Raw genomic sequence first — 27,631 nt, forward strand, 5'->3', positions numbered from 1 at the left:
AATCAAATTTTTCTCTACCTCCGTAATTCCCCCCGTATTACTCATTAACCGAGTGATAATCCGTTAATTGATGAAACGAAAAAAAACTCAGATAATCCCTCCCCTAAAAGAGAAATCACGGGATATAACTTGCGTTGAAACAGGGTCACCAGTTTCAATTGAAAAATTCCCGGCTCTGAAACAGAGTTGTATTCTCCCTTGATAATAAATTAGTAACATGAGACATTTAGGTAAACTAGAGTAAAGAATGGCAAGTGGAGGTGGCTAGGGAGAGGGCAGGCAGTTTGCAAGCATCGCTATCCTCCTCAATCCGCCCACTTGAAGAGTGGAGACTTGAAATTGGAGCTCAACCTCGGCTCCACACGTTATCTTTTTCTCTCTCCGACGGGGTGAGAGAGGAGAGGAAGCACCAATGTTGGCTTTATATGTATAGCACCGCCGTCACCTCGTTATGCTAATTATTTTAATCCCCACTCACTCCCGGCATCTTTATTCCATTCCACCCCGTCCTCTTCGGTTCTCATTCTTAAGCTGAAAATTGCGGAACTTGTGGGGTGAGCAGAGGGGGAGGGGAGCATGAGACCCGAATATCCGATGCTAAGTCGGACAATTTTGGCGGGAAACGTCAGGAATAATTCGCCACCGGAAATTTCTCGAGTGATTCCCAGCCGCCACTAGTCAGGCCTCGAAGGGGATTTATGTGAAAGTTTTGGGGAATTAGTTTTGGGGGAGTTTTGGAATGAGATACGCCTTGGAATTCATTTTTTCGGGGTATTTCGAGGGGTAGGGGGTTGATGTAGGAGGGAGAAATGAAAATGGGGAGGATTTTTTGATGTTTGGAATTGAGAGAAGCGAAAGGATGTCAAGGTTTAATTGATCATCTTCAGGTCATCTACGAGTATTGCTCAGAGAGAAGCTCAAACAATTTTCGGTAACAGCCATTTATCCACATTCCGGGCGAGTAGTGCTAGCCCCAAAAACTTTCCAACTAATTTCCACACGGTGCAGTATACGGGTTTTGGGGCATTTTGGCTCTGTACCATCTTCTTTTGCATCCGCATCTTGACACCCACTAAGAGTTTTCTCACTCCCAAAATTTACCGGAATTCCCGGCGTACATGAGTTAAGAAGAAAATGTACAGGAGGATTTTCAACAGCAGACGTTGCTGCCTCACCAGCGAGGAGGCATAACTCGAGTAAAGCAAATCGGGGGAATATCATATCGTTTAATTAAATTTTGATTCCAAGTTGTTGGAAGTAGTAACCGGTGAAACAGAGAAAGAGCCGTGGGAAATTTCAGAAACACCGGCTGCGGTTAATGCATCTGCGAACGAGTTTCAATCGAGCTGAGAGAGAATTTCTTTTTTTTTTCAACTATTTTCCGTTTCTTTTGATTTAATTTTCTTTCTCATATCTCAATTAATTTCACAGTTGAATGTGCGTGTGAGGTGAAATTAATCTCCTCGAAAGCGCGATATCTTCTGCGCGAATGATGCGATTTGGATAAGTCGAGTGTTATTTTAAAGCCTCCAACAGTTCCATTCAAAGGAAAGCAAAATTTTTTAGCTTCACTCTGAGCATTTCGAGCTGCAGCAGATTATAACCTGACTTTTATTTTCAACGGAGTTTTTTCCGATGAAAAATGCTCATTCGATAATTTTACATTATTTTAATAATTCAGGGATATTATACCTTCATTAATTTCGCAGTGGAATACGTGAGAGAAAATCGATAGCTTCGAAACCTCCATATATCTCGTCCAAATGGCGTGATGTCTATTCGATAATTCCTTGGCATTATTTCAATAATTTTCCATCTCCGATCCCAATTCATTTAAATTATACATCACTTGAAACTCTACGAAAAGTCTATTTTAAATGAAAATATAAGCTAATTGATTAACACCAATTTCAATTCATTTGAATCAATAGATATATTAGTAGACATTACTGACTAATGTAAGTTCCACCGATTTTTTCCCGTGAGATAGAAAAATATCTATCACATAATTCAATAATATTATTTCAACTCTTTATAATGGAATTTTTTTACAATTTAATTGAATGGCCGACGAACGGGTGAGATAAATTGAGAGGCAAGGGAGCAAAACAGTCCACAAGGACGAGGTAGAGTGTATGTAGTACTCTTGACTGAATGAATAGACTCGACTGTGGCCCAAGGATGAAGGACAAGGGGCTCCGCAAGAGTTCGCCCTCTGTACAGTTCCCTTATTAAAGCAATAATCATATAATAAAGGGTGCGGTATGGTCTCGATGGCCCTCTCTCGAGAGATAGCCACCCAGTGTTGGTAAACATGTATGCAGTAATTGCCATCTGTCTCACCAATTGAAAAAAAGATAGAATAATATTATATTGTATAAATCTATATTTTTTTGACGAAAAATACTTTAAATAATTATTTATTAATATCGAGATAGGCGAACTAGATCGCTGACGAAAGACTCTTAAACTGTTAAACTGCTTTTTAAGAGACGAAACATTCTGATAGTTTATTGATAACTGGGGAAAGACTCTGAAGAAATAAAATGTAAACGAACGCGTTACTTACTGGAGAATTCGCAAATTCCGACGAATTTATAACTGGGACACGGTCGACAACCCGTGTACCAATTGCGGTAAAAATCAATATCAGCTGTTCCATCATCCGATTAAATTGTGCATTCTCTTTGGTCTCTTTGATTCTCTTTTTTCATCAATAACGTATTAATAATCGGGGGTTAAAATCGTCGCTTGCGGCAAATACGAGCATGGAAGAGTGAGAATCGAGGGATTTCCAAAATTTACAGAATTCGTAAATGAAGGTGGAATTTTTTCTTTCATTTAGTGAAAAGTTGGGGCATATTTGAGACAAGAAATTCGGGAACAAAAATAATCGGAAGATTTTATTTTAAATTTAGAGTTTCGTTGACAACTATTTGAATTAGTTAGCGAGGATATGAACATAAAGAACCGACAACTAAAATGAAATAAAATCCCAGAAAAACAAATTCAACGGGGAAGAGAGAGACTCAAGAGAGTAAAACTCCTGAAAACAGTTAGCCCTCCGATGTAACTCTTTTTTGCTAGAAAATCCGCCTGAGAATTACACCAGCTGTTGGCCTGGTTGAGGAGCTGGGCTCCTTTTCTCACACTTTTCCCCATACCCGGGATTTTCCTGAGAGTTGAGCGACCAGTCCGAGCCCTGTAAATTCAGCCTAATTCGTCGCTCAGCAAACAGTATTATTGTCTGGGAAAAAAATGAATGAAATACCGGCGACGGTGGAATAAAAAAGCCCCGATAAATTCTCCTCATTCAAAAATATATTCCATTTTCAGACGTCTCCGAAAATTACACGGGGAAATTTATACGATCGAGTAATGCGAGCTCACCTTGCGCAGACCGCGATCGGGTAAATGAAAAAAAAAAAAGTCCATCGAAACCGAGGGGCACGATTTCCCTCGTGGCGGGATCGCCTTCTTTGCAGTCGTGTGCGCAAGTTTGCTCTCGTATCGCGTGATAAATCGTGAATGCGCCGGTCATAATGTACGCGGACGGTATAATTTCCTTCGTGTATACATTTTTTTTATTTTTACCGAGATTCTTTTTCCTTCTTTCTCTTCAAAATGCTTTACGAGGCGGCGAATTTTTTTTCAACTTTTCATCGGGGAATATTACTTGAATATGAATAATAATATTGTTCTAATCAACAGAAATTTTCAGCCTCATTATTTAACTTTTATAAAATAATGTGCAGGTTAATTATCTCATTGGAAATTCATTAAAAATTCCACGCGTATTTTGTTAAATCACAGACCTTCTGTCGAGGCAATTCGAGTAATGTGTCTATGTGGTACATAGCGAGAGCTATTGCTACCCGAATATACATGGGATATATGCGGCACTAAATATAAACTTGATTTATTATCGGTATGGGATATTATTAAATCCGGTTACTCCGTTTGCCAACCTCTAAGTTTCAATCCTCTCGTCTCTCCGCGATGTAACGGTGCGGAGCTTGGACTCGAGACTGAGTAAAGCGAGGAGATGAGAAAAAAAAATAGAAAATATCGGGAATGTGAAATTGGGAATTGGAGGTGAAAAAAGAGGAGAGCCGACGAATTTATTAACTTTAAAAGTCCCTTCTGCAGTTTACGGTGATATATATGAGGACAATGAAATAGTTTTGGAGGGGACACGATGGGAGGTACCGGACGATTTTCTTTCATGTTTTTTTCCACTATTTATTGGGAAAGTTTGAAAACGTTATTTTATTTGAGCCAGATTACCTCGATAATGAGTAGCTTTAGGACAAAAAGTCGTAAGAACTTTTTTGTAGCTCATGAAATTGTTCACAAAAAGAGTATTCTCACATTTATCCGTAAACACCGTCGTTACGAAGATATTACAACATTTAACAAAGCAGGTGATGTACGACTTTTTAATTCGACTGATTTGAACGAGAGCATTTCACTCAATTGGAATTATCTCGACAGAGGATAGTTGTATGCTAGAATGTCACGATAATAGTTTATGTAACTTTAAAATTATTCAAACAAACGTATAAATTCGGAATCCAATAACATTCCCCCATAACCACTGTAAGTGAAGGCTCGCCAGTTATTTCCCTCGAATTTCCATCCCCTGAGATGAAATAAAAATTCACAATTTGGCAAATGGCGCGTCATTCCATCAAAAATAGGCGCCAGTTGTTCCATCCACAAAAAGGGAACACGAGAGAGCTTAAGTGCGGACCGCAGGAATGGCTTAGAACTGCCATTATCGGTGGTTTAACTGTCGAATGGGATTCAGTAGTTCCTCGTGCGGCGAAGGGAAGATCCACCTCGGACCCTCTTATATAGCTTACAGGGTTGTAAAGTGATCCGATCGGTGCGATTCACCCGAAACACCCATTTCGATACGAAATACAATTTTCCCGTTGGGATATGAATATAACCCAGAATGAGATGTGAAAATTCATATGAAAATGAAGGAAAATAATTCAGAGTAAACGATACGACCACTCCGGATGTACTACAATATTCTGAAACGATGTTAATCAACTCTCTGACCCAATGGGAGCAAGTTATTGTTATTCGACCTCATCAAATGTAATTTTTTTTAATAAAAAAAAAACTTCATTTGGAAGTAATTTTTTAAATCACTTTCTCAACAATTACAGTTCAATTTGCATGAATTAGATATTTCATTTGAATATATAGAATGAAGAAAAAATCGCACCATCAATTATCCCCCCATAAATCAACATAAAATGGTGAAGATGGCAGCGTAATAGTGTTTCCCCCCTCACGAGAGAAATCTCGCGATAAGATATTACACTAGAAACGATCACGATCCATTTTCCAGAGACAACGAGAGTATGTAAGAGGTCCCCTGAATCGATGGACCAAACTAGAAGAGGAGCAAGAATGAAAAGAGAGAGGCGGGATCGGGCTCAACTGGAATAGGGAGTAAATGCCCCATGAATGAACGATGAGGCCAGAGGGGGCAGGTATTGCCATCCCCCCTGCACCCCTCAGTGAATTCGAATCGGATTCCAGCGAATGAGAGGGCCCGGAGACAAAAAAAAATAAAATTGCGCTGGAATCACGATCGACAACGACACGTGATCCATATTGCATGGGATCTGGCGGATGTGTTTTCTCCTTCGGAGGTGATAATCGGAATGGAACAAACGTCATTCGTCACCCGAGTTTCACACGTTTATCTTCCAAGATATCTTTTTAGTCATTTTCCAAGAATGGCCACATAATTTTCATGCTTTTTCTTTTTTCCCGAGTCGATAATCTACTATTATCTCGACAGTTCGGGTAATTTTTCTTGCATTGTATTGACTCGTGGTAACATTTGCAGAATTTCGGAGAGAGAAAGACTGAAAAACTCAGGCTGACGACGACTGTTGGGGGAATACCCAAAAGCCATTTTCCAAGGCGCATCGATTCCATCTCGATTCTGCTGACGCAATTGGAAATTTTCGTTTCTCTTTCTTCTTATCCCTCTCTCGTTGTCCGTTTGGGGAATTTTGCGAAATGGGAATGGCCTCGGTGTACTCTTGGGGCGAAACATGAAAGATTCATGACGCGTTACGGACGATCCCGCAACGTCAGCCAGCACCCAGGGTGCACCTTCTCGAGTTAAAAATTTCCTATGTGGATGATGAGGCCTAGTCGACTGCTGCTCCACCAGAACCTTTGGGAATTCATTTCCGAAAATCTAGTCCGATTTTTTTGTTGGCGTTTTTTTTTACGAAAAAAAGGATCCAATTAACATGAAAGGTTGAAGTATTCTATCAGAAAACCAATGATTGAGAAAAAAATAGCTCAGTAGCATTTCAGTGAGTAAAAAATAGCCCTCCAGATTTAACTTGGATATTCTTAATTCAAATCTCGACGACTCATTGCGGAATTTCTTCAATGTTTTAATAACCAGCTCCGCTACTCATAATCATTCATTATTTGAAATGAAAATAAGAAATTGAGGCCGAGGGATGATTTCTCCGAGGTACAACGGGAATAGAAAATAGCAGAGAAATGAGAATCGTGGAAAAGCGGATGAAGTAGAAAAATGAGAAATCAGAGTCGGTGGAGGGCGTCTCGTGGGGTCTTTTCTACAAGGTACGGATTCGTTTCAAAGATACCCTTCTTCCGTCCTGGAATTACGTGCTGAGGATCGCCAAGACTGCCTGATCGAAAGGCGGCTCTCTCTCTCCCTCTCTCGGTATTGGAGTGTAATCGCAGCAACTGCGATCGTGCCCTCTTGCCTTTATTCCACTGGCTCTTCTCTTTTTTTTTTCGTTGCCGTACTATACTTCAAGACGCCCCACGATGTAATCTGGCAGTGGGGTTTAACGAGCAGCAATTTATTAAGAAAAAGTGTCTCTGATAACAATCCGTGGTATGAATAATAATATTTATTGCTATTATATTCGCTGATTATGAATTCACAACGCGAAGAAAATAATGAGGATGTAACGACTGCGAAGATTCAAATTTTTCTCTGTCTCGTAGTTTTTGTCATTCAATAACTCGGGATCGGTATAGCTATTTTTCTTTGTTATTATTATGAAAATATTTTTTATCACTATGTACTTAAACGTATCCCGCTTACTACTTGAGTTTCGAACAAGTTGTTGAATAAAATTCTTCACCGGAATTTTTTTCCCTGTGAATTGAATATCAGGAGAATTATTCGAATAAATTGCCAGACCTACTGCCAAAATGTGCACTTCAATCAGAGCAAAAGTTCGACCGACAAAAAAAATGTGGCCGAGCGAGGAGGGAGGGGATTAAAGAAGGCAAACTAAAAAGAGCAGCATGTCAGGCTGTAGAAAAAAAGACGAGTGTAGTTGAGAGCGGAGTCATGGATGGATGGTAGAGAGGTCGCCTACCCTTCCAACTAAAGGGTTATACCCGATGCAGACGAAGGATGAGAAATAGGGGGAGAGTGAGAAAGAATTTGCGAGAGAACACGATGATCTCTTGATATAATCCCCAGTGAGGCGAAAAATACCCGTTTTTTTAATCTCTGAAAGAGACCTCCGGATAATTGTGCAATTAATTATAAATCTTTATGTTTGAGATCTCAGTTGGCTGAGAGTTCTTCAACGCTCGAGTGACTGCAATTCGTATTCCATTTTATTGTTGAGAATGTCGAAAATTTTTGATTGCTTGCACTCAACAATTTCGGTAAATTTGTTTTTTTTTCGTTGGCGGATAGAGCAAGTCGTTTATGGTGGACTTGCGGGGGGGAGGGGGCAAGGGGTGGTTACAAATGGCAAGGAAAGTGGATTTCAAACTGCGAGGAAGAAAACAGGGTTGTCGATCGACTTTCCTTCACTGCGTCTGGAACACCGGTGGAGCAACGATTCAACTTTTATTTGAAAACTATTCGGAGCGGCGATTGTTGGCTTCCAACTGGAGAAATATGGACTGGCAGGTTTGATGGAGAGTAACAGTTCGGGTAAATGTACATTCCACTGTTGATAGACCAATAATGAACAATAAATATTGTTTTTTTATTGATTGATAGCGAGATTGGAAATAAAATTGATTTTGTTAGGTCAATTTGGAAAATTTCAATGAAATTCCATCATAAGAGAAGGAATAAAAGCATTAAAATTTTTCCAAAGAGTAACAGCTCGAGAGTAGGAATTACGTTGTTGGAATCATGGAGTCTGTGAAGACGAAGGGCGAAGGGTTTCGGAGGGTCTGAGCTATTATAAATATATGTTGAGCCAGCGATATACGACAGGAGGGGGTCGGAGGATGCTGGTGGGTCGCGTATACATCTCTGGTTAGACATGAAAAATGCATCCAATGGCCCTCGAGGCACTTTGCCATTCAAGTCCACGGGCATCCAATGCCAACCTGCCACCACTTTTTCGATCGAAAGTTACCTGCCTCCCTCAACTTCTTTCACATCTTATTTTTATTTATTTTTTTATTCTCCTCCGGTACTTTGAGTGGAGATATTGAGAGGTCTTGGCTTACGCGTGCGCACCCCAATCACTTTTCGATGGGAAGGGGGTCTTTGCATTGGAGCAACTGACACCCAGCATATCCGGTAAATCTCCCGTTCGTCTTTCGCATGAGAGAAGCTCATAAAGTTTACAGAGTACTCTGTGGAATGAGTTTGTGAAACATGTTTATGGGACGGTTTCAAGGACAAAGATTGGAGATTTTCCGGGGTGAATTCATTGAATTGAATTGTTTATTCCAATAAATTGAAAACTTTCGAATTCTTCGGGATCTTTTTACCGCGAGAGACGAGACAGGGAAGGGGTTATGGAATTTAAACATTGACATAAAAACAATTCAGAAAGTAGCAAATAATTGTCGTAAATAATCCTCGAGTCAATCCACTCAATCCAGTATTTCAAATGCATAAAAAAAAAAAAACCCGTTGACACTGGCAGTTTCTGGATGACAATTAATTGTTAACGAGCAATGAAGGGAGCCGCGAATGGAATAAAAAGTTAAAATAAAAGACTCCCTCAATTCCCCAGAGAGTTGAAACGTCGGAGTTACGCTTGCTGTTTATAATATTCATCTCCCCAACACTTTGCAGGGGTCGCACGATTTGTGGGGGTTTGCACTTGCTACCGCGAAATCGCTCGTTAAAATTTGCAACAATCAATGCCGTATTGTGTTTTCATGCGCACCGCAGGGGGTTACTGCTGAAACGTTAACGGGATTTTAGACTACAAGGGCGGAAAGTGGCTGGGGGTAGAGGTTTTTGGGGATAACACGAGAGCGTTTTACTTCCCCCCGAGAGAGAGAGAGAGAGAGAGAGAGAAAGAAGGGGGGAGGGGGATGGGAAAGGGCCGAGGGAGAATGACAGGGGCTGAATCGCGAGCCGCATATTTTCATTGCGGCTCAATAAATAAATCATAAGCCCAGCCCAGCGGTGCGAGAGGCATTACGTTGCATTAAATAAATTAAAACCAATATCCGTGTCGTGTGCTCTCTCGACTGTTCCATTCTCGTCTGTCCCCGTGTCACTTTTAAAGCGAGAGAACGGCTGAAGTTCTTGCGAGCATGCATTTTGCATTATATTGAAATGGGACGTTATCTTCAATCGGATTCTCCGTGTTTTATGGAATTGTAATTGAATTTCACTCAGGGAAGAGATTTTGGATTGACAGAATTACAGAGTGTCGCGCCAAACGGACACTTTGGAGTTGGAGGAGGGGGGATGAGCGTTTTGTAAAGTAAAAGCTTTAGTTTTTAATCAATTTTCGGATTTATGGAAACTTCTGAATGAATAAAACGAGTATCTTTCACTGGATACATTGAAAGATATTCCGGTAATTAAATCCAAAATTTTTCACCCCAAGTTGTCTCAATTTCCATTTCCGCTACCACTTCCGTTAGGTACATCACGCAACTTGTAATTAAGGATACACCTGTGGTGCGTCATTAATTGACACGTTCGACACGAGCTAATCAGATCATCACCAATGCTAATGGCCGATAATTGGCGCTCCATGAGTCAGCCGTGACTCACACGAATATAATAAAGATCCCCTCTCGATTTCAATAATTGCATTGGAGACCTTATGTTCCATTCCTTTTATTCACAACACGCGAGACATACGCAATGCAACGGGGATTGAATTGCATAAGTAGCATTGGCACGGGGTGAAATACACACCGGAAGTTGTGTCGATGGTCACGGGAGTACCAGGAATTCATGCACCACTGCATGAAACATTCACCAGTCGGTTCCAAGAAATGTCCACTGCATTTGCTGGTAGCACTGTCCCGTGGGATTTGCACCACCGACTGAAATTTTCCCCGAAATGTTTCGATAGAGGAGAAAAAAAACCGAGGGTAAAGGGGGTCGGGGGTGTGCCCCCTTTTACTTGATGGAGACCCTCTATCAAAGTTTGAACGCGTTCCAAGTAGAGTAGTTTCGCTTTGGAGAATAAAATAAAAACAAGGGATGAGTCTTCTTTATCGCTCGGTCGTTTATATCCGAGGATTGAAATCCTTCGTCTTACCTCCGCAGTAAATAAACCATTTTTTATCATTTCTGGTTGGAGGGGGTAGAAAGGGATTAGAGGAATAGCCTTGATTGATTGGTAGCCAAATTGGAATTATTTTTTTTTGGCAAGATGCCAGGGGTCAGAGCATAACGAAAAGAAGGAAAAAATTAATTCTTCCCTGTGCCTGAATACGACAGACAGTAGTTATTGGGATTTTTTCAATGGCCCCTTTGTCCCTCATTTGCCCTACAAGCTCTTTGAAGATCAGGTTTTTTTTTTATCGGTGATGACAAAATAATCCAGCTTATTAGCACAAAGTTAGGTGACAGCAGCCGCTCGTGTCTCCAATCTGTGCCCAACATTTGATTAGAGAGAAGACAAGGGGATGGGAAGAAGAAAGCTCTCATTAATTACCACGGTATTACCTGGTAAGGTGATCTCAAGCTGTTGGCTGTCCCGCGAAAACTTAATCTCCTGTGTTGCCCGGTGAGACGAGAGAGCGCCCCGCCTAATTAACGTCTCGATAATCATGCCGGTAAACATCTCGAGGTAGAATCCCCTCTTGGCGCGGGGTGAAGAGGTTGGCGTTTAACCTCGGGATCAAGTTCAAACGGGAAAACGTCCGAATAATCTTGTTGATAAGCCGAGGATTTTCGTTCTCAAGATGCTTGGAGGACTCATTGAGGAAAGTACTTTTAGTAATTTTCAAATTGATCCGATGGCTTTTGAGTTTATAGATGGAAGTTATACCGGTCAACGACCGACTGAGGAATTTTTCATTAAATAGATTGGGTGATGGGTGAATGACTCTGTTGGGGTCCTATCAGGGGGTTTGTCCGGACCCTCGAGACGGTTCTGAAGGTTTTCTTGGGGGAATTAAAATTTACTCCGCAGGGATTGCATGAAGAAGATTATCTGTATTGATTTCCTACGTAGTGGAGCGTTTGGTGGCGGTCGCCAAATTTTAAAGGAATGATTTCTGCGTTGACAAAGTAATTGCAGCGGTTTTTCAACAATTTGAGAGATATAATGCCATTGACCACACGTCAGATATAAAAATCAGACATAATTCTATCACCATCTTCAGCTATAATTAATAATTTCCCGTATAATTATCAAGCGAGTAATTTCACTCAGAGGAAAACTGATGGACATTAATCACGGAAAACTGTGAGTAGCGACGCATAAAAAGTACGATAAACCATTTACATCGGCATTAGCAATTCTAATGTTTCCCTTTGGAATGAAAAACTTAATAATTAAGTTGCTTCCGAATGTGTCTCGAACTTGATTCTTTTCCCAGTTCTCCCTACTTGCCATGAAAACGTTGATGCTGCTGGACACGTCGAAGAGGGAGAACAAGACTGAGACAGGACTAGTTACCTCGGCTGCTCAGCAGGAAACTTTTAATTCAGTAACTTCTGGATTAAATTATCACGCCGAGACGATTGTCCCCGGGAAAGATTAAGAGAGGAGTTTGAGGGCTTGTCGTATCTCACGTCAGTCTTTGAACATTTCAAACGGTAAGTACGTTTCCACTTTATTTATTTCTAATTTTCCCCATTCACTTCTATCCTCGTAAAGCAAGTCCAAAGTATTTTAAAATATTCATCATGTTGATAAAAAGAGAGAATAGGTTGTGCTCAATTTGTCAATATTAAAATGTACAACGTTGACTGGAGAAGTGCTGTCTGTTGATAATCCCCCTACTGGTGGCTTGCAAAGAGTGAGACAAGTATTGGTGTGCCAAGCGTTTAAACTGAAATGGTGAATCTACTTAGAGTGAGGATAAGAAGAGGTCTCTGGTTTATCTCGAGTTTTCAGTATCACGTGACTGTCTTACTTCACAACCCAAAACAACGGCGTTATCCAAACGAACTGTTGGTACACGAGAAAGGGAAAAAGAGGATTGCGCGGAGGGTTGGATAAATGGAGGAATGAAGAGGGGTGAGATAGGTTTAAGGGGTTTGAGTAGAAAAATCGAGGGAACAGACGAGTGAAAGAGGAAAACTGAGAGTCGGAGGGATGCATCCAAAATAGGGATTTCAGTGAAGCCCAAGCTACGGTTGACTGGATAAAATATCCTTCATTGCTATTCTCGGGGTTTCGAGATTTTCCTCCAATGTCTAGAGTTCTCTTGTCTCTCTCCCTCTGGGGGCTTGTCTATAACCCTTACAGTCAGGCGGAAAAAGGACACCGGTATGTATACATCACCAGTGGCAGTAGTAGCAATCTGGCGGAAGAGGAAGAGTGGGCGTCACCCATGAAGGGTGCAGGGAAAAGGTCCTGCATTGCGACAACTAATGAACCATCTTGGAACGGACCCCCTCTCCCCCTTTCCACCGAAAGTCTCACGGGACGTGACGGCGCAATGCAGTCACCCTTTTTGGATTCCTTCTTTCCCCCTCACTCCTTCGAAAAGACTTCACAACTTTTTGCTCTTTTACCGAAAATCCTTTTCTGAGCTCACCCTCATTGTAAATGTCTGCGTTGGCTTTAACTTCCGGGGGATCGTTTACACATTTCTATTCCACTTGAGGATTTTCTCATCATTCCGCGGCAGACTGTAGGGAGGATATCAGCAAAAAGCTACCTCTAGACTGTTGTCTCGTATATTAAGCGTGAATTAGACGAAGCTGGTATTTTTCCACTGAAGTAATTAAGATAAACTCTCCATTACGAAAATTGCGACCAAGGTCTCAGCCCTCCGGATTGTCCCATTCTCTCTTCCGAGAATCCCCGTTATTATGTTTTTTTTTCATGAAAAAAAAAGAAAAAAAAATATGGTGAAGCAACACGGAGAAAAGGGAATGGGAAATTAGGAGGAAACAGCGGGAGGACCTACGAGCCACTTCCGGTGGCCCGAGGCCACTTCTCGGTTCGGTCTCCACAAAGCCAGCGATGGTAAACCGAGCGCAGAATGCCGAATTTAGCAGAAACTTAGTTGAATATTGTTTGGCCGGGGGTGGATTCGTACACGAGTGAACGCAGCTGGCCCGTTTACCTTCCATACTTTGTAATATAACTTGGTCTATCTATCGTACGTTGGAAAATTGGAAGATATGGGGACAGGGTGGATGATAGCATTACCTGTTCGAGTGCAGCCCTACCATAATGGCTCATTTCTTCTGGTAATGGGAAGCCAGATGAATGGCTTTGAAATTTCATTTCACAGCGGTATTCTTGCGGTTTTAGGAAGACGAGTAGGAATGATAGAAAAATTTTCTTGCAACAATTATACGATTCTACCTGAATAATATACCACGAAGATGCGACACTTTTTCATTATTAGATATTCATGTATTGCTCATAGAGCGAAGAAACTGCCATCTCCTGGTGGAAAAGTTTTCCTCGAGATCGTCTAAAAGTTGATCGATTTGGGAAATTCCTCATAGGAAAAATTCATCGTCTAGAATGCCCCCAGTGAAGACTATCACTTCAATATCTCTCATCGACCAGAATTCATCACAAATTCCGTTGCGACCCTAAAGGATAGAGAACTCATCAACCACCCAGCCACAATGGATGCCAAAACGACGTCATAGTTGGCCAGAAATGGGACACATGGTGTATATGAGTGGTATGGTATATACATGTCATGTATACGTAGTCAGTTTTATCCCCCCTCGAACGTAATTCAATAGCCATTTCTCTATTCTCTTGAGTTTCGGGTGATGCAGCAACCGCCTTTGTCCTGACATTGACAGCGAACGGACATTTTGTTGGTGTCTTGATGGCTTCTTCTGGCCATAATTCTCCCCCTGCTGAATCTCAACTCAAAGATAATTTCAAGGAGAAAACTTCGGTATAATTTCTAGAGGACGTGTTTATCATTCTCATTTGTTCCCAGCTTTGGCCATTTCGCCTCACCCTAGGAATTTCATCCTCCCTTTTTAGTATCATATGAAACTTGTACGAACCATCGAGAGTACTAGAACTCAATTCTACTTTTATGAGTTTCTCCAACTTTCGTAAGTTTCTGGGAGTACCTCATGTCATCTAATTGGTCAGCTTTGGCCATTTCATATAATCATCAGTAACATCCTAAGTCACTATCGCCATCTCCAAAAGTTGCTTCTCTCATACACCAGTGGCGCATTGTCACGGTTTCTTCTCCAACTATCAGCTTTCACGCCCTCCATAGTGAAGTAATTTTGCAGCATATCTTGCACCGTATTCCAGTGAAATTACGTTGGCTTATCGAGTGCTCCAGGCCGGAGGGAAAAATGCATGGAACGATGCACGTGGGAGTGAGCAAAGAAGCTTTGCTCGAGGAGAGGGGGGTGGGGGGATGAAAAAAAAGTTTTTACCCACGCACTTATGGGAGAAACATGTGAAATTTTTCTACGTGGATATACATGAACATTGAGAGTCTTGGTGAATACATAAGGTAATACGGCCAGTTATCGGGACGACACGTTGAGCGTCACACATATGTTGAATTCAATCGAGAGTGACGTGCCACAGTGTGAAAAAGGGTGGAAATTCAAGCGGGAATAGTGTACAGTGATGCAAAAGAAACGTGAGAAATGCACGACCCGAATGGCTGGAAGATGGAGAAATGCCATGGGTTTGCTTGTCGGGGGGTGGGGGAAAGTGGAGAAATAAAAGAGGAGGAGTGAAAAAATACAACGATATATTTATCGTTGGTGACTTTTTCTCTTTTGTGCTTCACCGTTGACTGCCAAGAGAATCTCTTTGTGAGAACTAAGATAAACAAAATCGATGTACCATTGCTGAGAGTATAACGGTTAGCTGCGACCTCCGAGTAAATGCAAACTTCTGGATATTATCCATTTTATTTTTTCCTTCATTCTCGTCCAACAATCCTCAATTGATCTTCATTCATAGTCCATTAATTGCCTGAATATCATATCGAGTATTGCCAATGGATGGATAAACCACAGGCATTTTCCAATATTGATTCAGACGAGGTACGATCCTTTCCCATCGGTTCTACCGCACTGGCAACCATTTAAGGTGATAGATTATTTGTTTGGAAATCCTTGCATGAAGAATTCCAACAATTGAAAAATTCCCGACATGATTTCCTTCATATTTTGTTGGATGTTACCATCCAACAGTCATCGATGGATGGGGATTCATTCATAGCCCATTAATTACCTGGATATCGCCTGGAGTAACCCCGACGAATAGGTAAACCACTGGCATTTGCCAATATTGATTCAATAACCCTTGAATTCCAACTACATTCTCCCTTCAACAGAAAAAAACGAGCAATAGCACTCGATGGAAGGAGTTCTACACACACTGAGTTCCGAGTAGCATGTGACCGAGAAAGCTAGGAAGACGGAAGTTTGTATTGGTATTCGAAAACGAAAGAGAAAGCATCAGAGTGAAAAAAAAACGAAAAAGCCTTGGAGAAAATACTGGTAACAGAGGCTGAAAGTGTGGTGGCGTTGGTGGTGGTTGATGGAAGTGCGGCGTTGTGGTATACGAGCAAGGGCGTGGTATTCCGGCTTCATTTCATCCTTTATGCTGGCACAAACCAGTGGGAGAAGGGATGAGGATGAGGCAACGCTGAATTACAACCCCTTGTGAGATACCGCAGAATGCAAGCTCAAAATTATACGGGCGTGAGTCGTTTCTCTGCTCTGTACATCTACCTACTATTTCCTCCTTTCCCTCATCCAGCGTCGTTTACCCAAGTCCGTCCGACTCTTACCTTCGGCCCAGACCACCCTAAACTGCCTCCGAGTATGTCCTATAAAGCCACCCACTATCACATGTTCTGACCCAGAATGGGGTAAATAAGTGAAGTTGGCAGTCACCTCATACATATTAAGTAATCTGAGCGAAATTCTCAAGAATATGGAAAATCATGTCTTGTCTTATGAACACTGGATCATCAGTTATGAACAACAGATGATGAAACTTTCATAAATTCAGGAAAATTTACATTCTCCTGGTATGGAGTCAGGGTAATCAGCTGTGATGGACTGCTTGGGGGTAAAACTTTTCAAGTTTATCGGAGGTAAGGGAATACTTGAGCCATTCTTCATTGTTCTCATAAAAAAAAATCGTTAGGAATCATTGATTCATGAAAATATTGCTGTTAGCTTGAATTAAACCTCAAGCACTCGATGTAATTAGCAACTTTCTAGTCTCTACCTTGATAACTCTCGCACGTGTTCTGTTATTTCACTTTTTTATACTCCAGCACCAGGTGGATAATTCACTAAAATTTACGATACCTTAAACATCCAATTAAAGCGTCTATAAAGCTGTGCTTGTTAACCCTGTGCGAATGATCGGGTGTTACCTTTTTATGTGCACGGGACCGCGAGAAGAAAAGCCTTCCACCCCTTCATACTGCAGTTTGTCCGGAGAATAAAAGAGGAGGGAGAGTATCCCATATACTCTTGTGGAGCCCGCCAACCTAAGTCCGAAGTTACGACCAAGGATTCCCGAGTTTTCTACCAACACGCACACATTGATCATGGAATTTCTTTGCCATTGGATTCTATCGCCTTCTCGGCCAAGGCAGACCGAACAAAAAAAAGACAATAATGATAGAAAGTATGGTGGAGGATTGCTGAGAATGTGATCGCGAATCGTGCAAAAAGACTCAGGGTGACAAAGGAAATCCCGATGTTCGAACTTGATGGCTTTCCTGAAGAGAAGTTTAATTTAGTTGGCTTCAGCCGTATTTTGAGTTCATCATCATTGTTCTGGAAATGACGGGGGAATAATTCCACCCCTGGTACATGTATTATTTGACTCATTGTCTAGATGATTCTGCTTAATCTTTTAATTAACTCTCATCCCCTTCAGTTGCACGTTGATGACTTTTCCTCGAGTGAAGATTAATTTAGTTGACTTCGGCCTCATTGATTGTGATTGAGGATATCATCTCCCAATTGAACTATTCTACTTCACTCTTTGTCTAGATCCTTCATCTTGAAACTGTAACCACAACTTACTCTTCATCATCATTGAATGTCAGCTCAAAACTGACAATTGTTCCCTGAGAATTTGGCACGAGACAACCTCTACCTTCCTTTTCAATTATTACTGTATGTTTTCCAGACAATCACCCCTTTTAAAGAATGCTCATAATCACCAGTCAAAACATGCCATGCCAGGGTGGTGCAGGTATAAAATCCCTCCGCAAGATGATCAGATTTACCGCATCATTGAAAAGAATGAAAAAAAACTTTATTCTCAATAGCAGCCGGCACGTGCCAATACAATCATACATTCACTCGAGCCTCAATCGTCCCCTCGTCAACCCAAAGTATCACATCATCCTTTTTGTTTTTTGTCCGACATCCCTTCAATAAAAGCAACCCCTCCGATGACGGTAAAAAAGTCTTGTTTGCAGCGGACTTTTCAGCTTTCCGCGTCCGTGAGGGTATGTACCTCGTGTTTGACTACCTGATGTGGCAGGTATTCGGGGATTTCAAGATCGAATGGAAAAAAAAGGATGGGATAACCAAGGGTGGGCGCCCGTCGGCGAATAAAAAATCATTGGAGGGCCCAGTGTTGTTGAGCACGAGACAAGAATTCAGAAAGGGTTGGGCTCTTATTTCATTTTATGTTAAAACTCCTGCTGTTCCCTAGCTTTTATTTACCACTCATGGTTAGCCCGTTAAGTAAGGAAGATTTTACCCAGATATCATTGCACGAAGGTAGGGCATTTCAACCTGGCCTCCATCTCTCTTTCGTATTACCCCGGAATTATTCATTATCATCCTTGCCCGCAACTCAACCCATTTTCCCCGCCATTTCATGCCATTTTCCTCCGCAGATATAGTGCTCACTCCGCTCCTGCCGTATTCCCCTGGTTTATTTTCATCCACCAGCTCTCAGCCGCACTGTTTTTCTCACCTCCTATCCCCACCGAGTCATCTCGCCCTTTAAATTTCAATGCTCTTCTCCTTTCTTATTCCCCCTCTCTTCTTCTCTTAGTTTTATCATATCTAGAACTGCGAAACCCCGAGACCGAGAGCGGAAGTTATACGTGAAGTGTACGCCTACATTGCTAAAGTTGAATTATTAAATATTCATGGAAGGACCATAGAAATACCCACTAACTTGCGTTATACGAGGGTCTACTGAAAGTGTGTTTTCGTAGAAAAATATTTGATGTGGCGAAATGGAGCCTGCAGCGGTAATTCCAAAGACTTGGGACAAATAGGCCTCTGAACAGTGAACAGTGAATAGCCCCTAAACTCCGTCGGACTACCCTTCCCCATCCCCCAATTTTTCTCGAAATTCAGACATTCCCTCCCCCCCAACTGCCTATTTTTTATCCATCACATCGCAGAATATTCGCGAAAGAGAGATAAAAAGTCGGGTTCAAGCGTTAAAACTAGAGCCCCCGTTTCCCAATGCTTGTTTTGTTTATGTAAAGCTGCCGTCATATAACGATACAACGGGGAGCAGTCCAACACATTTTTCCAGCAAACACAAGCAAAACCAGTGGATAGTGGGGATGCAGTGGGAATTTTCCCCAGAAATCAAACACAAGCGAAACCAGTGGATAGTGGAGGTGCAGGGGAATTTTCCCCAGGAATCACTCTGGAGGCACAATGCCAATCGAGAGTGATGTGTTTTTTTTTCTTTTTTTTTTTTTTTTCACAAATATGGCAATGCCCGTGTGTGGCGCGTTTGTATTATCTCCCTCTATACGTGCATCACCCTATTTTTTATCATCCACTCCACTGACAAGTTGCACAGTGCCACAGGTCTGCATTGTTACGAGCCGGAAAGTGTTTTTTTTTCGACAATCAGTGACGAACAAAAAAGATCTACAATTTGAATCATTTTTTTTTTCTTTCAACTTTATGTTTTTCAACTCTTTTTTATCAATTTTGGTGACGATCGTGTTCTTCATGGTCCATTTGTCTGAAACCACAGCATTCAGCATTGTCAATCGGCAGAGGGGAAGCGATGGGGGAGGATGGAGGAGGGTGATATCACCAGGGGGTATAGGATTTCGTTAACATTGGTTTTAGCGGTATTTCGATTATAAAGAGAATTCTGATGGAGACGGAATGAGAGAGGGATGCTGGCAATTGAATCGAAATGGCTCCGGAGAATAAAAAAAAACATGAAAGGAAAAAAGAGCCGACTAGTGCAGTGGCATCAGTGTCATCCTCCCGTAATGATGGCAAACAAAATATCGCGGTGTAACAAGACACGAGGAGTTGGTTATTTTGGCATCCAGCGGAGGGATCGAGGTAGGTATACGTCCCGAAACGAGAACTCAAACCAACCGGTCGAACAAACAATGACGGTGAAGCGGTATTGTTCTCCGAGTAATTGAATCCAGTCTACCCTTTTTTCCTCCCTCCCCCTGCGCTTGTGACGTTTCGTTGGTTCTTCTCATCCTCTTTTCGTATCGAAGCTGAAACCCAATGGTTTTTCCTCTGGTATTTTACCAATTCCTTGAAGCGACTAGACCCTTCGAGGGTGCATTCCCCTCTTTGCAGAATCATTTTGTGAATAAAAAAGACGACAATGGAGTGAGGAGAGGTAATGGCTTTTCGGTGGCCAGGAGGGGGGAGGGGTGGAGATTGACGCGACGAAAAATCATCAAGTCATCGCGCCGTGACGTTACGACGTTTTTGTGTATAAGGGGGATGAACGATTTGAGGATTTAATCGATTTTGGTAATATTGATGAGATTGGACAATCATTTTGGGGAACGAATTACCAATTTACTTTGCAATGAATTTTTTATGATGATGGCTTTTCAAGGGGACAAGAATCGAGGAGAAAAATTACGGTGAAAATTGTTGAATCATTGAATCAGTGAATAATAATCATTGGACGTGTGCTATTTTTTAACAGTATTTTAAATTATATTTTTATCAATAATGTAATCGACATTGAAGTGGTTTCCACCACTTTTTAATGAACACAACGTCCAAATCTCTCCACTGAAAATTTGGACACGTAAGGCTGAACCACGAGGGGTTGTTGAGCCAGCAGTCACATAGCAGTCACTCCCTCCCTTCCCTCCCCCTCATCACTCCATAATCCACAATTATTTCCAGTTGCGTCACAGTCACAGGCCAGTTAGGGTGGCTTGGCACACCCTTGTATGCCCATAATTAAACAGTAATGCACCGATGAGATGACAGAGGGGTAGAAACAAGACCGAGCCACAGCCATTTGCTCATACATATCTAGAAGGCCAGGCCCTTTGCTTGCTCAAGGCGTGGATTATACCCTATTCTCTGGCCTTCTATTTGCCGAAGAAACAATGTCAAATTCAAAGGGGTACGACATAGCCACGCGTAAAAATTACCCCTATTTGTGTAGGCAAAATATACCAATTGTATATACATTTCTATACTTCCCATAGATGGCAAATTGAATGGATAATGAATATCCTTCGTTCATACATCATATTAATTATTATGATTTTTCCATGGAGGATTCTGGTGAAAATATGCAGTCGCAAACGGTAAATATAATTGTCGAAGAGTCGGAAATTCCCGATAACGAGGGATTGCTGATGGTTTAACGAGTATCTGACGTCAAAATTATATTACCCACGATAAAATCCCCTTTATAAGATATTAACGTTACTGCACCAGCCAGTTAATGTGTATTTTCCCATTCTCAAGCGAGATCAATACCTGAACCCATTGTTCTTTTTATCAGTTTACATGGAGATTTATTACCTCCTTCAGAGTAATATTTCGTTAAAATAGAATTTGACTTACGTTACGCTGGGGTCATGCTGACTTTATTGTTATGGAATTCCAGAACTTACCTGAAACAAGAATAAAAGGATTAGGAGAACATCATTCAACGGATAAATAGTGGTTGACATTTATGAGTAAGAATGTTTTTTGACCTTTTGCGTATCTCTCGTGTGCATAAATAATATTGATTTGATCTAGTTCAGCAATAAAGTCACTCTGGAATGTTGGAAATCAGTTGATTGTAAATAACTCGAGTATTTTTCAACGCACAATCGAAACACCTCATCAGCACTCATGCGCTAGATTTCCCCTTGATTTCTATTGTTATTAAGTTTTTAGTTTTTTCGAGTACTCCTACTACCCTTATTCTGAAATATATCCGTTTAACTAATACTATTTACTTTAATCTACCTCAAACTTTCTTATACATTCAATTATAATTACGAACGATGTTATGATTCAGTTGCGATCGCAGACTATTCGCCGTGTCTTCCATTGGTTGAAAACCAAGGGCTAAGTTTCCCCGAGATCTTGAAGGTGTCTCTCCCTACAAACTAGGGGGGAAGGGAAAATTCTCAAGTTATATGATTTACAATTGTAGAGTGTACCCTTGACTGCAGCATAATGGATGAAGGAAAGACGGAGTTTTGCAGGGGTATCCAACCAACAGAAGCATAAGTTGTAGGTAAGAGAAGAGAGGAAGATGGAAATTGTGAAGGATAGGGGGGTTAAGCTTGGCGGGAGGAGCAAATGAGATAGGTGGAGGAATTGGAGAAGGCGGAACAGAAAGTGAACGTTTAGGTGGATGTTGGAGAGAGTAACTTCCTAACAAGGCGGTTAGTTGTGGCTTAGCGACGCAATGAACGCGAAATATTGCTGCGGGTGTATGTTTGGCATTGCTGCATTGTACAAACTGATTCGTCGGCCTCTACTGCATGCACAAGTAGAGAAATTTGTCTTTTATAATGGAGTATGCAACTTTGAGACCAAAAATTAACTTGTAAAGTCTTCCAAAGATTTCGACTTATTCGTTAATTTCAAAGAAATCAAAACACATTCATCTCCACGGTGCCCTCGTGAAAACCAATTTACTGTGATTTGAAAAAATTGAACGTCAAATGTCTTAATCGCTTTCATTCGGACCAGACATCATCGAAGTTGATAAATCTCTCGAAAAGAATTCTCCCATTCATAGAGTTATTGTCCGAATAATTGACCCCTGAAAATCGCTACATTCACCAGAATTGCGGGATCCAAGGCAATGAGAAATACAAGCCACTGCCATTCACGGCAACAACCCGAGTTTTTCTCAATTCCCCCGTATTTGAGTGTAATTTCCCCGAGGTACAAGTACCACCAACTGCTTCGATTCAATCTACCCTCATCTCTCCATCCCTCTTCTTTCGATTTCTGCCGCCCAATTATTTCTGACGCTACTTCACACAGATCAAGCCGACAATTAACGCTCCGAGACTTGGCCTTTCTCACAGCTAACCCTCAATGGCATCGATCGTTTTTCTTCCTCACTGGATTCCACCACCCGTACATCCTCCAGCCCTCTACCATCAACCGACAGCTCATCCGGTGGTTTCTTTATAAATGTCCGGATAGCTTCGACATCTTTTAATTTTACTGGCGGACGACAGGGCCTGTGGTACATGTCTCTAATGAGCCATGAGTCGTTGTCTGATAAATTCATCCATCTTCCGCCCTCATTCACCTCAATTTACCACATCTACCTCCATCCAACGACTAAACTGTAAATCCAGTTAATATACATTACCGATGATGTAAATTTAACGTGCGCTCTCTCGAGTTTTATCCGATAAAAAAAAGCCTCTCCCCTCCCCACAAATTAATTTGTTCATGTCGGAAAAAGTTCTCCCTACCGAAATCTCGGATAAAGTAGGAAGGGAGATCAACAGAGGAAAAAAGTGAAATACGACAGCTCAACTTTTTCTCCTACTGTTTATTTATTTACAAGAAAACCCCTTAACCTTTCAGTCTGGGCGTACTTGTGGGTAAGGTGCACCAGCTTATATTTTATTCATCCTCTATTGAATTCGGGTTCAATCTCACAAGAGTGTCTCTCGGCCAGAGCACGGCGGCCCTTCATTCCACTGTGTTCCATGGATTTTCTCCTCTTTTTTTTCCCCCCGGGTTTTCTCAGTACTCCAGACTCTTTTTACAGACACACTTGATCAAATTCTCTCAAATGAAGAATATTGTTCTTAATTCAAGAATTCTTCGTCCTTCAAAATTCAACGAGATTGATTACATTTGAATGCACGTGCTCAACAAGAAGCGACAAATGATTTGTCCATAGGAAAGCTCGTTTTATTTCACTGTCTCGGTGTTAAAGTCCTTTTTTTGTCAGGACATTTTGCCAAGGCGAGCAGATCTGAGTCGACGAGGCAACCCTCGACTTCGCGTCTAAGCTTGATATCTTCCTTGATAAAACGAAGAGCAGCATTTCTTAATATTTAATACAGGGTATCCTGGCAAAGTGCTGGCTCGACACTTCTCCAATTGCAAGATAGATCCTAGTGGTGAAGGGGGAAATCGCAGAAGGCGACAACGACGGGTAGCTGTCTCGATGTTGGATCTCCCTCGAGTGCCTAGACAACTCAGCCCAGCTGTGTCGGAATTTTCCCCCCAGACTGCCCGAGTGGTCTGTCAGAATGCTGAATTTTAACTCTTTTATCATCGACTTGGAGAGACGGAGAAAACGTCCACTGAGAGACAAATTAAATGGTGGAATAAAATCAACGCAGCTCATTTTACAATAGTCATTCTGATGAGGAATGAGAACGAGTTAAACTCAAAGTAAACCAAGTAACATCACATCGCCGGTGGTTTCGTCAACGCTACTTTATTATTGTGGAACAATGCGATTGAACTCGAGAGTCGCAATTAACAAAGTGTGGACTTTCAATGGCTAGAGTGAGAGAGAGTTCGGTTGATAACAAATAGTGAAGAAAGTGAGAGGAGTGAATGAAAGGTTAGCGAGAGTTGTTGGAGTTGTAAAGTTGAAAGAATTCTTCTATCAATATCATACTTCTTTGAATAGTGCGGATATCAAAGTTGCTGGAAATTCTTTGGTGATCGTGCCAAAGTTGCCTGGGCAAGACATTAGAAAGGGTTTTTGGTGATGAAGAATGAAGAAAGAGATCGTGTAACGACTGATGATGAGAGTAGATCAGCCGCCAATGAATTCAAAACCGTCAAAATGAGATTGTTTTTTTTTTTAAAGACACAGCAACAAAATTTGTGGAGTAAATACAATTAATTAAATTGAGAAAATTAATTTCATTTCAATTTTCAACATTCGGACGGGGCTCTGTTGAGGCCCCCTTGGCTGACTAGGACTAATTTTTCAGGCCAAACTTGACGCCACTGGGAACCGAAGGCTGAGAATTTCAGAGGGATGAATTCCAAAAGAGATGTGCTTTTAATTACGTTAACGCTGGTGTCCGATTAAATGAACGTAGGAGCCAAACTCGCGTGGCACGGGGTAAATTTAATTATAGGACTTAGACTGGGAAATGCCCCATCCCCTAGGCATACACGGAGGTCCAGCTGAGTGGGAGAAAGCAGAAGTAGGGGGTAAGGGGAGGAGGGGTGCATGTAATGACTGTGCAAAGGGTGAGGAGTGCGGAGAGAGACCTTTCTCCCTGGCGGACGAGAAGACGATGTTGCGCGGGTAAAATCCAAGTATTTATATGACGGCAGTTTATTTAGTCCGCTTATTAATGGAGCAGAAGGGGGTCGTTGTAATTAAGGTAACCCCGGGATTCCGTATACCTTGGCTACAGTGAGATCTTGCATTTTGCTCAGCCATCTTCTTTACCGTTTCCACCCCCCAACTCTCTATCCCCTAGGAACTTCTTACACTCGTACCGAGCGGCATCCGAGGCATCCGCTTTTGTAACTTGAGAGTCTTGTAATGCCAGAAAAAATGGATGAAAATCGTCTTCAGCGTCGTTGGCAAATGCCAGCGTATTAAGCACTTTGTGCCCTAATATATCTCGTCAGGCAGAAAATTGTGGGAAAGCCAAGGTCTGGCTTTTTTGGGGGATTTCGAAGTCGCTGAGTTTCCTTTGTGCGGATGTGCACATTTTGGATGAAACATTTCACCAGTTTTTGGGTTCCAGAAGACAATGAAAAAGTCACCCAAAGCGTCTTGGATTTTATATTTTAACGGGATTAATGTCTTATCCTCAAAGACCATTTGCTTAGATTCATTGACAAGCAGATAAATTATGAATAGCTATTGGCATTGACATACCTAAAAATCACCGGACCAAATAGCGGATTGACTCAAGACAAAATTCTACAGTCCGGGCGATGGTAATCATGAGAAATGGTCTACGACCATTGCAAATGTTCTCCCCACGTAGACGTCGTAAAATTATTCAATTTGTTGGAGACACTCGGGACGAATTAGCTGACATCAGCTATGACGACTTCAGGTCCAAGTGACTTGTGGGCGTTGTTGCTACGTTCCGGATCGTGGGAAGGTAATCAATCATTGAATATCTCCCCACAATGCCACAATTAACTTCACTACATCATGGCAGCTTTAGTGGGATATTGTCGCTGACATTTCCTACCTTATCAGGTACTCTCGTCCATTATTTTGATCGTTTACGATGAACATGGAGGCACATTAAATGACTTACATATCGCTAATCGCAATGAGAAAATCCATGAATCTAGGGATTACGCAAGCACCCATGCTATGAAGTGTAGGCGTATCCGCTGATGTCATGAATTCTCAGATCAATTTGCATTGATTCAAACATGATTGTTTAATTAATGCATTCACTTCTGGAACTGTCAGTGATGCAATCTGATGGGATTAAGTCGGCAATTTGAGGTATAATTTCAAGATGTTGTGGGAAACTATTGATAATTCCAAGGGAAAGCGAAGGCCTTAATTTGAATGAATTATGTTGTAAAAAAACTGAAACATCAGATAGTCCTGATCCAAGAGTATTCAGCATAATAAAAATGGCATTTCAAAAGGTTTCCATTTCCCGCAGTAGTTTTTTTAATTCTAAATTTAAATGCCATCACTCTGAACGATTATGACCAGCTATCTAATCACATCGCATCACCCGCTATCTCGTGGAATTTGTACTCGTTACTGTTCGATAAACAATATGCCCACAAATACTTATTGCCATTCCAATATTTGCTTTTCCAATTTATACCGCTGATCTGATATAAAACTGATCGATGCACTACGTATGAGATAACATTGAAGCTGGAGGACATCACAGAAATATATATGTGGAGAGATATAGTATGGCTCGCTCGGTTAAACGTGGTAATCACAAAACGAGGAGTACGAATCGGTTCACGAAGCACGGGAAAATGCGCGAATGTCACCAATGCAGAACAGTGGGTGGGGAAAGGGAGTGAGGTGCCCCAGGGTGATGCGTGAGTACTGCATCAGGCGGATGGGTTAAAGCCGCGTAATTAACATAGGTGGGTAATTGTAAAAGCACAGTAACGGTAGGCGAGAAGTTAGCGAGAAGCGGAATGAATGGAAACTGCCAGTGAGAATGTGTTGACTTTTTTTTTTCTTTTTTTTTTCGTTATGATTTGTTTGCGTTTCAAATTCTTTTGTATAATTAATGGAAATGATAATGCAGCCGGAGGAACTCATTATTTTAGCGGGGGGATAAGCATTAAAAATTTTCCTTGATTATTCAAACAATTTTTCGAGTGAATGTTTTAACTGTCGATGTGCGTGAAATATTTTGGATTCTCGGGTTTTAAATATTGTCCAGTTAAACAGAAATTGTGAATAAATGAGTACTTTGGTATTTGTATAATTGCAACCAGTCGAAACTGTTTTCATGGGAATCGAATTGTAGTGTGCATGGTCACGCACTGTGTCTCCCCCCACTCAATCCACAAAATTGACCAATAAAAAGACAAACGTAATTTCGATGAGTTTCAGGACTGTGGAAATGTTGCTCGTTGAACCGTTTAAAATCCAAACACAATTTCAGGGGAACGATTTAATCGTATGCCATCCACGCATTTTGCTAATTTACGTGTGTGGAGGGCTTTTCGATGAGGATAATCAATCGACTTTGTTCGATTATTGGTGATTGGTACTTCAAGTATTCAATGTTTAATGGAGAATGAATTAGATTAGACATCATATTCGATAGGATATAAACTAATATATATGTTTTAATTGTTTTTCCAATTCAGAAATAGAGAAGATTAAGAAACGAGAAAATTTCTAAAAAAGACCCATTATACAGAGGAAATTTCCTTGATATGGCCTTATCTCAAATAAATATTTTCCAGACATGAACGTTTTTTTTTGATTGAATTATTCAGCTGAAAAAAAAGGGAAAACCTGATTCAAGGAAAAAGAACCTTCATGTCATGGTTTGTGCCACTCAAAATGACCCTAATTGA

General features: G+C 41.3%; 1 protein-coding gene across 20 annotated transcripts in view; it reads right to left on the reverse strand.

Annotated features, from left to right (window-relative positions):
• Mbl (muscleblind) overlaps positions 1-27,631 on the reverse strand; it is a 147,189-nt gene that overhangs the window by 57,451 nt on the left and 62,107 nt on the right. The window contains exon 4 of one of the 20 annotated variants that reach the window (XM_064129368.1): positions 1,378-21,255. The exons of the other annotated variants lie outside the window; for them this stretch is intronic. Coding sequence (XP_063985438.1) covers positions 21,235-21,255 — 21 coding nt within the window. The 3' untranslated portion in view covers positions 1,378-21,234. Of the gene's footprint in view, positions 1-1,377; positions 21,256-27,631 lie in introns of those variants that run through there. 20 annotated transcript variants of the gene reach the window in all.

Source organism: Diachasmimorpha longicaudata, chromosome 10 (assembly GCF_034640455.1).
Source record: "Diachasmimorpha longicaudata isolate KC_UGA_2023 chromosome 10, iyDiaLong2, whole genome shotgun sequence".
NCBI lineage: Eukaryota > Metazoa > Arthropoda > Insecta > Hymenoptera > Braconidae > Diachasmimorpha > Diachasmimorpha longicaudata.